An 11,861-nucleotide genomic window follows, 5' to 3' on the forward strand; every position below is an offset into this window, starting at 1 on the left:
AACCTGCCCATTCAAAAGATATGCAATGTTTCCTGTTCTCATTCTAAACTAATTATGTGATACCATCAGTCAATAAAATTAGACTGTTTATGTTAAAGTGACATGATAACATTTATAGAAGTAAAACCTGGGCTAAAAATGTGACTGTGAAAAAAAGTGAGAGCTTCTGATGCATGAAGGGGACATCTGACATATTTCAGGCCCAATGTAGTATTCAAACATTAAGATATGGAACATTAGGATACATAATTTTTATCTAAAACTCCTATTGTCAGGAAGCAAATGTATTTATATACAGTATATATATTATCTTTGTATGCCACTTTTCCTTTAGGGAGCTTTGCCTTATTTGCCAAAGGCAGGATATACAGTAAATCATAACAGAAATAAAAATAAATTATTTTGAGGCTGCCTTTATTTGATTACTGTAGCATATCAACTCTATAAGGTAATTAGCTGAGAGATAAGAAGTCTTTCAAGGCTGGATAAAGTTCAACTTTCCAACTCTCATGCTGAAGAAAATGCCAGTGAAGCAGCAAACAGCAATTGAAGAAAAATGAAAGAAATCCCAAAGGGAATTATATACTAGTTCTAAAAGACTAGTTTTAGAAATAACACCAATAAGTGAAGCTTTTCCTGAGGCAAATATAGTTGTGGAGAGATAATTAGCTGCTTAATGTTTGCATGGCAGATTTCGGTTAAAGACACAGGAGCAAAAAAAAGTAAAGAGCAGAAAAAAGAAATCCCAACTGCATGTTCATCTGTTAAATATTGCAGTTATTTAAACTAACAGTTACTAAACTAGCAACTGGTTGTGTGTATTGGCTTGTTAATACCCAGTTGGCCTTTTATAACCAATGTTAGCTAGCATACAAATGCTTTTAAATATGGCAACAGCATTATCTAAATATGAAATAATAATAGCACCAACAGCAATGTGGTGGTTTTTTATGTATAAATACCAGCTGAAGATAGTATATTTGGTTTACTGTTGTGAGGAAAACATCAGAAATATCCTTCTCTATCACTAGAAAGAAAGTGAAATATTGAGAAGTCAGCTTCTTCTATGCAGGGGTGTCAAGCTGGCTGCCCGCAGGCCGGATGTGTCACACGCAGGTCATGCCCACCCTGGCTCCGCAAAGGCAAAAAACATGGCAATATGAAAGTCACGTGACACAATCGAGTTTGACACCTGTGGCCTAGAGCAAAGAGACATATTTTGATTTATAGTAATAATGCATTCTATATTAACATATATAAACAGTGTAAGTTTTATATTGTTAAAGTGAGCAAAGGACAGCATACAGATCCTTGATGGTAATAATAATACTAATTTAGTAATAATAATAGTTAACCATGAAATAAATAAAAACATATCAGCTTCTGAATGTATTGATGTCTCCTGCAAATAGTGCATCATAGAAACCTAAGCAATGATACAGGGTATAGAGCAGTGGTGGCGAACAGAGGCGGCACTCAGAGCCCTCTCTGTGGACACGCGTGCGTGCCATGCCCCAGAGATGGCAACCGTCCCTCTTCAACCAGCCATCTGCTAACTCGCCGAGGTCCCATGTGGCCAGGTACATCCCAACATGGCTGGTTTCTCTCCCTCCCCGTCCTGTCCTTCCTGGCCTCACAAGCTCTCCTTTTCCCAGCACGACCAATGCATCGCCTCCTCAGCTGTCAGCTGGCCATCCAGCTCAGAGGCGGCTTCTCTGAACTGCTGGTGGTGGACTGCGGAGCCCCAGAGTGCGCCGGTTGAGGGGCCGACAGGCTGTGGCTGCTGACGGACACTGTCATCCCCCATGCGCTTGCTGGCCTCTGGGTGCGGGGGCCGATGGTGTCAGGCAGCAGCCACCTGGGCCCCTGCCTTGCCTTGCCCTGTGACAATGGCACCGCCCCCCACCTCATCTTGCCTCACCCCGCAGGACAAACCTCCTGCCCACTGCCCCACCTGTCAGAGACCCCCTGGATCTTCCCCGTTTCCCAGACCTCACAGGCGTCCCTCCCCATGAGCAACATCGAGGTGACCACCCCCACCTTGGCCACCCCCATCCAGTCTGCCATGACCACTATAGCCACACCCACCCAGTGGGTCATGCCCACCTGACACCCAGCAATAAATACGTGGGTTTTGGGTTGCAGTTTGGGCACTCGGTCTCTAAAAGGTTCGCCATCACTGGTATAGAGTCTTGCAACAGTGGAGAAGTGTTTAAAAAAAGGTCGCCTTTGGCGAGCGCTTCTTGGATGCTTTCAACACATCCTGATTTTCCTTTCTCTTTTCAGCTTCCCCACCAACCAACCTGATGGGCAAATGCCGTAGACCTCGAACCGCTTTTACCAGTCAGCAGCTTCTTGAGCTGGAGAACCAGTTCAAGATCAACAAGTATCTTTCACGGCCCAAACGTTTTGAAGTGGCCACATCACTGATGCTAACGGAGACACAGGTATCACCCAGGAAAGAGAAATGTAATCTCAACATCTTGCCCATGTTGTCAAGGGAGTTAGCAGCAGGGACATAACACATAAAATATACACGTTTCACCTTATGCCTTTCATCATTTGCAAAGACTCCCTTGAGTCAAGAGCAAACCCTGGTGATTTCACGGACACCTCCAGGTGGCTTTCTCGGTAACAATGTGAAAATGGTTTCTTTTTGGTCGGGCTTTTCTTTTCTTTTTAAATCTTCCCATTCTATTTGCAGCCTTGGGATTTCCTGATGATATCTCTGATCAGAACTGAGCCAAGGTCTGCTGGTGCTGCCATCTGCTGATAGTCATGGGAGGAATTTAAAAAAAAAAAATGGAACCCAAAACCTTGTGGAACAATAATACCACTGAGAGGTAACGGGTCAAAATGAACTTTTGCCTCTGGGATTCTACCACCAATATATTTGGAAATAACAGATATCTGGAAATAACAGAATGAAAACACTGGCATATAATAAAATATAGCATATACATAATTACTGATACCCTCCCCCAGCTTGTATTCCATAGCCCTCATCTATTTCATGCAGAATCATATAAGCAGCATGTGCATTTCCCACCGTTCATCATGAATAGTATGAAGATGGCACAGCCTGGTAGGTAAGAGAGATCTAGAGGTCCAGTAGGTCTCATCAAGTTTGCAGTGTGCAGCTGTCCATTCTTGCCTCCTAGCAATAAGTAGATGAGCTAGTCCTCTACATTTTGTAAGCAATGTCAGAATTGTTTCCTATCCTCAGAAAGTAGATAGCTCATTCATTCGGTTTTTTTCGTTCGCCTTCATAAAAGGGATCTGCATCATACATAGATAAATGGTACAGCAATTAATTAAAACAATTCAGAAATGCACATTGTCTCACTAAAAAAAGAGATGTATTTTCTTCTCTGGAAGTTGGGTAGTGTGTACATTTAACAAACAAACCGTTTTGAAACTTTCTACATTCTTTGATGAAACTGCAAGGCAGTCTTGCGGAGAGATTTTTATGGGCTGCAGAAACTGACCCAAAGTAGCTGTTTTACAAGCAATGAAAATAAGTACTTTTTATCCATTAGCCTCCGCAAGAGAGTGGTTAAGGCGCTGGACCAAAACTGAGGGTTTTTAAAAACCATTGGCAGTTAAAGTGCAATGAGGGCAGTTTTCCACCCTTGAACTGTGCTTCACAAGGATAGTATAGAACAGGAGTCTGCAACCTTAAATACTCAAAGAGCCACTTGGACCCATTTCCCAGAGAAAACACTGGAAGCTGCAAAACCTGTGCGCGCATGTGCGTGCACGCAAGGGGTAGGGAGCTTGACTGAAGAGTTTAATTAAAAAGAAATAGAGGCTGCTATGCATGAGTTCTCTCTCTCTCTCTCTCTCTCTCTCTCCTCTCCCCCTCTCTTTCTCTCTTTCCTCTCTCACTCTTTCCTCTCCCTCTTTTTTTCCTTCTCTCTTTCTCTCTCTCCCTCTTTCTCTCCCTCTCTCCCTCTTTCTCTCTCCCTCTTTCCTCCCCCTCTTTCTCTCTCTCCCTCTTTTTCTCTCTCCCTCTCTCGCTCTCTTCCCCTCTCCTTCTCTCTCCCTCCTCTCTCTTTCCTCTCCCTCTCCCTCTCCCTCTTTCTCTCCCCCCTCTCTCCCTCTCTCCAATCTTCTGCTCACCTGGCAAGCTGGCTTCAGGCTGTTCTCCAACAAGCTGACACAATCTTATTGGGCTGGCTCTCTCCTGCCCTTCCTGCTTCCTGCAGAGACGCAGCCAAGGCAAGCGCCCTGCCCAATAAGCTTGTCAGTTCGTCTGAGAACTGCATAAAGCCACTCTCTTTTTTACACACACACACACGCACACACACACACACACACACACACACACACACACACACAGAGAGAGAGAGAGAGAGAGAGAGAGAGAAGGGAAGCGCAAGTGCCTCTCTATCTCTGTCTCTGCAAATGGCGGAGGAGGCTCAAAGAGCCACATGCAGCTCTGGAGCCGCAGGTTGCCGACCCGTGATATAGAAGCTGGGAGAGTGCTGAAGGGTCATTGACACGTAGTCAGCCTTTGCCTGTTCATTTCTTTCAGGTGAAAATCTGGTTTCAGAACCGCAGGATGAAGTGGAAGCGAAGTCGTAAGGCCAAGGAGCAGGTAACCCAGGCTGAGGCGGAGAAGCAGAGAGTGGCAAGCAAGGCCCCAGAGAAACTGCTCCCTGGAGAGGTGCGAGGGGAGGAGGAGGAGGAAGAAGAAGAGAGCGGTGGTGATGAATATAAGAAACACAGGGCCAGTGTGCAATTCCTGCACCATGATGCCGACACTTTCAGCTTCAGCTCAGATCCCTCGGGCTCAGAAGACGAGGAAGTGCAGAACACCACTCACAGGGAGAGAAATGTGCTGCTATGAGCAGATGTTGTTGAGCCTCAAAAGAAAGACAGTGAGGAGCTTCCAGGAACTGGCTCTAGACCATCATAATTAGTTTGGTGCTCCTGCTCATAGACTTTTAGAAAAGAAGGACTCTACCTGGGCTAGTGCCCTGGTAAAACTGTGCTGCTTAATTTATGTGTGTTTGGAAGATATTTAACGTGTAATTGTTCTGTAAGTGTATTGGGGGTGGGGGGTGGGGGATTAGAGGCACTCCTCGCCTGGGTGTTCCCCTTGTCCGGCTATAAAGATGATGACTTCAACAAAGACAAGACAAAAGTCTCCCTTTACTTACTTGGTAGCTTCTACTAACTGCAGAAAAGAGAAACAGAACACTTGGAGACCAAGATGACAGGAAGCTGATCGGAGAAAGAAGGACTGAATACATTAAGTACTCAGGGGCCATCGACCACACAGTGCTCAGAAAAGGTTCAGAAAAAGAGAATGAAGTCTGGGGCAATAATAACCCTAGTAAGAATTCTGTCTACAGACATTTTTGATGTGAATTAGTGAATACAATTCATGTAATTGTTTTGCCAGCAAAAAAAGATATATAAATCAAAATGAATATAACAAAGTCCTGCATACATGCTATGCACTTTTACTTGGGAACAATCCTCAAGAAAATCAGCTGGATTTGCTTCCAGGAAGAAATGTATAAGATCCAACTGCACAGTATAATAATAATAATAATAATAATAATAATAATAATAATAATAATAATAATAATAATAATAATAATAATAATAATATACCAATAGTAATGGGCTCCTTGGGTGCAATCCCAAAACAACTGGAGCACCACTTGGACACCATTGGCATTGACAAATTCGCCATCAGTCAATTGCAAAAGGTGGTCTTACTAGGAACAGCTTCCATCCTGCAATAATATCTGTAATACCATCAAATACCATCCACATCTGCCTATCCCAGCTCCTTGGTAAGGACTCGATACATAGACAAAAATGTCAAATCTAGTTTGAATATTTGGCTGACTGTGCGATGATCAATAATAAAGTTTATTTAGGCTCGGCCACAATTTATAGTAACCACAATGTTTATTATGCTCCCAAATTATAGGCATTCTTCAGGTGGGGTCTCCTGTTCCACAGTAGAAACCTCTATAGATAGTCAACCATTTGGCTGAACGCTTGCCAATATGTCCAGTCAGGAATTATCCATCCAAGTTATTAATCAAGCCTTTATTAATCTGTATACTCAGTTCCTAAGCATCCAGACAAGTTATCCAATGGATACGTATTTTTAAAAAGGTTTATTTATATATAAAGGCCTGGAATCCTTCCTCTTTTTAGATCCCCATGTTATGAAGCATTCCTCTGAGTGCCCATCAATCATGTATCATGGTGAGTTGAGCAAGATTTTTTTAAAAAGGCGCACTCACAAAGTAGCATATACAAAGCTTTGCTCCATTTAATTTCTACATTATATGAAAAGAGCAGTAATGTTACTTTCAGAAAAAGAATTCTCAAGGTGATACACAATACGTTGCAAATAATGAGTCAAGTACAGTAAACCCTGACAATTAGAAAAAAGGGCAAAAAGGAAGGCACATCTGCTAAATGGTAGTAACAATAACAGCAATCCATCAGTAGAGAGACTGCAGTGAAGCAGTCAACACCCGACAAAAAAGAAACAGTGCAGTTCTAGCTGTAGCCAAGGGACAACTCAAAGAAATAGAAGAAGGCAGTTTCAATAAATGAGGCAGATAAGAAGCTGAAATGAAAGAGCCTGTAATAATAACAGAATGGTGAAAAAAGGGCAAAGAAGATCAAGAATTGGTCAGCACCAGGTGAAGATAAACTGCATGGTTTTTGGTTGAAAAATCTGACTAGTCTCCACCCACTCATTGCCAAGCAGTTTAACAATATACCACAAGGAGATGAAATTGAAGACTGGTTACCAGCTGGGAAAGCCTGTCTGATAATGAAAGATTCAACCAAAGGGCATAACCTATGTGGACATCTTGTTGCCACAACAACAAATAATATGGAGATTGAACAATGAAATGGGAGGACAACTTGGAGATATGATGTAAGTTGTACTTCACTTTAGGAAAGTGTTTAAGTAATCTTTGAACTTCATAAGGATGGTGACTTAAAGATGTGTATCAGCATGGTAACAGATTTGCTCACTCTTCCAGATCACAACACACTGAAGCTGTGGGCCAGAGTTTTTCCAACTGTGTTTCGCAGAATCCTAACTTGATATTCTGTGTGAGACTAAAGGCAAAAAGAAAACGTTCATTCACAAGCACAGCTAATTTACTATCACTAGAGCTTTGCCTTCTGATCAGGGGTTCTGGAAATTCTCTCTCTCTCTCTCTCCCTCCCTCCCTCCCTCTCTTTCCAAGTGGTTGAAAATCCTGGCTCTGTGGAGCAATACTGACACACAGAGGGTGCACTCAATAACTGCAGCAAAGACCTAGCGGTCCCACTGCCCTGAATTTTATAGAAATAACTTGAATGATACCAACAATTACATAAAACAGCTCTGCAGTGTCCCCTTGGCCATTCTTATTTTCTCAATCATTGCTGCCTGATTCTGACTACGTTTGAATGCGTTTAACAAAAAGAGGAGGAAGCGGAAAAAATTTCTCACGGACATCTTAAATTCAATCCATTGCTTTAGATATTTGAGGAAAAGTTCTCCGGTGTTATTTGTATTTTGTTAAGCTCTCCCTTTTCTGTGTCATATGAAAAATCTACATGAGTCTTTGCCAACTTGGTGCCTTTCCTCTGTAAAGCTATTTCCGTTGTCGCTAGCCAGAATGGATCCTACTACGAGAGGAATCCTTCTAGTGAGCTGGATGTTTATCTTTTTATTGAAAGGGTTTTTTTAAAAAAATAACATACCACTCTATTAGCCTAGTATGTGACTGCCACAACCCATTAAAAATAATAGTGGTTCAGATATTTTCGAACACAGTACAGGCAGAATAATAGCCAGTTTGCAGTTTGCCTTTAACTCTAGATAAGGGACAGGAGGACTAAGGGTTCTGCAAGCCGATGAGCCAGTTGGGGCAGTGGCTAAGGTACTGGCCTAGAAATCGGAAAGCTGTGAATGTTAATCCTCTCTTGGGCATGAACATTGGCAGGTTGACTTTGAGCCAGTCTCTCAGCCTAACTCATTTCACAGGGTTCTTGTTATGGGGAAAAATAGGAGATAGATAGGACTATTAGGATGCTGGCTATTTTGAGCTGAAAAATCTCTCTCTTTCTCTGTAAAAATCTAATAATAATGAATACATTTTCCATTGGATTCAAATATGCTCCTGAAAGTAAATGATGTTTGCTTTTCCAACATTCCTCCTTCTCCCATCCCAACTATTTTCTCTGCAGTTCACATTATTCCAGGTAAATCCACAAAGCTGGCTTTTCATTCCAGACATGGGTATTTCTGTGAACGAAGGCAAATATACATGTCCCAGGATAACGCTGCAGGAACCAATCTGAGTCGGTCACCAGGACCAGAGATTTGTTCTTCCCAGCTTTTGAACTCATGCTGGAGCCCATCCTCAGGGAACTTCTTCTCAATCTCCAGGATGTGTCTAATTCCCAAGATGGGTATTATCATCTCAAGTTCAGCAGAAATAAAATGATACTTCGACATACTAAGTCCAAGTAATTACCCCTATTTGTAAAATGTAGCTTTGTTTAGTAAATTCTATTTCCCTAGTTTGGTGATCGCTGTTTCAACTTGATTTTCACTAGCTAAAGGATTTTTCCTGAGATGGAAACTCTTTGGATGTAGAGATAAAGACTTGTCCAAGACTAGCTCAAGTTCCTGCATATTTGGGGCTGGGAAGATTAAAGGAAACTGGTTTGTCTTTGTCCACAATGATTTGACTTCCTCTTCTACTATGGAGCCTGGGGATTTCTTGGTGGCTTCTCATCTGAGGGCCAAATAGTCTGACCCTCCTTGGCATTTTTTTTGAAATCAACCAACACCGGTTAGATCAGTGGTTCTCAACCTTTTTATACCGGCGACCCCGGTCATAAGGACGCGCCGCACATGCGCGGTGGCGTCCCCATGCGTGATGCGCATGCGCGGCGGCGACCCCATGCGTGGCGTGCATGCACGGTGGCGTCCCCATGTGCAGTGTTCATGCGCGGCGGCGTCCCCATGGACTGCGCGCATGTGCGGTGCTGCCCCATGTGCGGTGCACATGCGCGGTGCCGCCAGCTGAGAAAAAAATGGCGGATCGCATTGTTTGGCGACCCCCGTGAAATGGTCGTTCGACCCCAAATGGGGTCGCGACCCACAGGTTGAGAACCGCTGGGTTAGATGTTGCCACCAATTATGAAAGATTTTAAAAATGGGACAAAAAAGATCCACTTATTTCCATCACTTATCGGTCTTTCCAACACCATTCTGAATTATCTAACATTCGATTTGCATGTGCCTGAAGGCTCTCACTCCATCAAGATTATATATAAGTATAGGTACAGATTGAAAAAGTAGTCAAGTTTTTCCTCCTGCCTTTTTCCTGGTTTATAAACATTCTGCATGATAAAATATTCTAAGAACCCATAAATGTAGTTGCCCAATCAAAGTATTATCTCTAGGGATTTTTTATTTTTTTCATAAAGCAGGAGAAGGATTGCTTCTTATCTTTCCCTAGAGTCCTGCTTATCCCCTTCTGATAGCAAATGACAGGCCTCTTAAGAACAGCTTTGTTGGAATCTGATGGAAGACTCAGGGCCATTCACTTCCTTAGAATCAACCTTATGGACTGACTTCCGGGGCTCCAGAGTATCAAGGGTCATGGGTTAAGTGGAAGCACACAGGGAAGGTGGCAAGAAACAAAGAAAGACGGGCAAGAAATGCCTATATCAGAATGTCATAGGCTGAAACATTCCCTTTGATGGGCTGTGACAGGTTTAATTTCCAGAGTACATCCATTAAAGTGATAGATAGTGGCATTCAACTCACGCTCAGTCTGTTTGTGGGTCCCTGATGCTGCAGAAAGCATGTTATTTAATGGCTGTAATTTATGAGTGTTTCTGTTATATCTGGGCTCCTGTCCAATTTGAGGGGAGCAATGGTGCTAGAGAGAGAGGGAACGGGGTTGATTTAATGTCATACAGCAGTGTGATTCAGAAGGTAAACAGTCATACCATATTAAAGAAACATCTTTTGCAGTCTACTTCAAACCCAAGGGCACTTGCAAGGGTGTTTCTAGAATCCAGAAATTTCTTTCTAGGACATAAATCTTACTCAGGAGAAAACACTTTTATAACTTAGCCAGTACAAAACTGTATTCTAAGATTGACTTGTCTAAGACTATCTGAGGATAGCAAAGTCTGCTCAGTCCATATATTGGGGTGTACAGTGCACCAATACCTCTCCTTGAGACTAAAAATGAAGCGACTATACTAATAATTAGCAGAATAACTGATATAAATGATTTATTCATTATTAATATAACTATTAATTAGCATTACTAATAATTTTCAACTACCATATCTGACAATTTTGCATAATGCCTCTCTAAGAATATATGTGGGAGAAGATGCTAGATATTTTTATAACAGTCTGTTCTCCTTTTTCCCCAGGGCACCCCACAGTAGCTTTTCCAAGTTCATTTTTTTATCCTTTACCATAACAGAAAATATTTAGAAGGCCAAAACCACACTAAAAACAGGTGTGCAGAATGAACTTAAATTTGAATTTAAATCTTAAATAAACAAAGAAGAGGGAAGGAGGACGAAAAGAAAAGACTGCTCCTAAACAGACATGTTGAGATTATGAATTTTTTTTAAGTGCGGGGGCAGGGCAGAAGAAAGAGCTGCAACTAACTTAATGTGAAATCATCTAAGGCAGCAATGCCAGACTAATAGAAAAAATTAGGTAGAGCAAATAGAACTTGTTTGGAAAAGCAGATTGGGTATAATACATTTACTTCTTTGCTCAGACTTTGTTCCTTAATAGCAGTAACTGTGAGAGGGATCTTGGAGAATCAATTAAATGAGAGTCAACAGTGTGTGGCGGCAGCCAAAAAAGCCAATGCAATCCTAAGTTGCATTAACAGAGGAATTCAAATCAAGATCACGTGAGATACTAATACCGCTTTATAAAGACTTGGTAAGACCACACCTAGAGTACTGCATCCAGTTTTGGACTCCACACTATAAAACAGGTGTTGAGACTGTAGAAAGAGTGCAGAGAAGAGCAACAAAGACGATGGGACTGGAGGCTAAACATATTAGAACAGTTACAGGAACTGGGCGTGGCTAGTCTAGTGAAGAGAAGGACCAGGGGAGACATGATAGCAGTGTTCCAATATTTGAGGGGCTGTCACAGAGAGGAGGGGGTCAACCTATTTTCCAAAGCATCTGAAAGCCAGACTAGGAATAATAGATGGAAACTGATCAAAGAGAGGTTCAACCTAGAAATAAAGAGAATTTTTTTCTGACAGTGAGAACAATCAACTAATGGAACAGTTTGTCTTCAGAAGTTGTGGGAGCTTCATCACCGGAAGCTTTCAGGAAGAGACTGGATTGCCATCTGTCAAAAATGGTGTAGGGTCTGCTGCTTGGGCGGCGGGGAGGGGGGGGGTTGGACTAGATAACCTACAGGGTTCCTTCCAACTCTGTTATTCTATTTCTATTTCTTTCCCTTCAGAAAGAAAGAAAATGTTGCAGTTAGGAAATGCCCAGACTTCAATCGGCTCTTTTGTACCAACGAATAAGAATTACGAGAAAAGCGGCGTGTTTTTGCCTCGGGTGGGAGCGTAGTTCACAGCATCCGTTCAGAGACCCCAGAGAAACACCACTTTTACTTTTAGGTTTAGGGGGCCGCCCCATTCCAGAGACTACTTTACCTGCGCACTCTCGTCGCGTCTCTTTCCCCCCTCCCTTCGTCCCTCCCTCTGCACTTTCGTATCAAAGAAGGGAGGCGACGAGGAAGAGTGTTCCTCTTCGACTGCCGTTCTTGGTTGCTCGGGAAACCGGCAGTTACTTCCGTGTAT

At 42.5% G+C, this 11,861-nt stretch overlaps 1 protein-coding gene and 1 long non-coding RNA gene across 2 annotated transcripts in view; one reads left to right on the top strand and one right to left on the bottom strand.

Moving 5' to 3' along the window:
• LOC120310414 (motor neuron and pancreas homeobox protein 1-like) overlaps positions 1-5,101 on the top strand; it is a 22,148-nt gene extending 17,047 nt beyond the window's left edge. Inside the window, exons 2-3 of the mRNA XM_039348796.1 lie at positions 2,287-2,447; positions 4,538-5,101. Coding sequence (XP_039204730.1) covers positions 2,287-2,447; positions 4,538-4,852 — 476 coding nt within the window. The 3' untranslated portion in view covers positions 4,853-5,101. The remainder of the gene's footprint in view (positions 1-2,286; positions 2,448-4,537) is intronic.
• On the bottom strand, positions 384-11,781 carry LOC120310415. The gene is made up of 3 exons (XR_005557344.1): positions 11,715-11,781; positions 3,050-3,279; positions 384-1,199 (listed from the first exon to the last, which is right to left on the bottom strand). It is a non-coding gene; the product is annotated as an uncharacterized LOC120310415 (long non-coding RNA).
• Positions 11,782-11,861: the final 80 nt, after the last annotated feature.

This window comes from Crotalus tigris, unplaced genomic scaffold (genome assembly GCF_016545835.1).
Source record: "Crotalus tigris isolate CLP2741 ecotype Arizona unplaced genomic scaffold, ASM1654583v1 scf7180000018173.423308, whole genome shotgun sequence".
Classification (NCBI taxonomy): domain Eukaryota; kingdom Metazoa; phylum Chordata; class Lepidosauria; order Squamata; family Viperidae; genus Crotalus; species Crotalus tigris.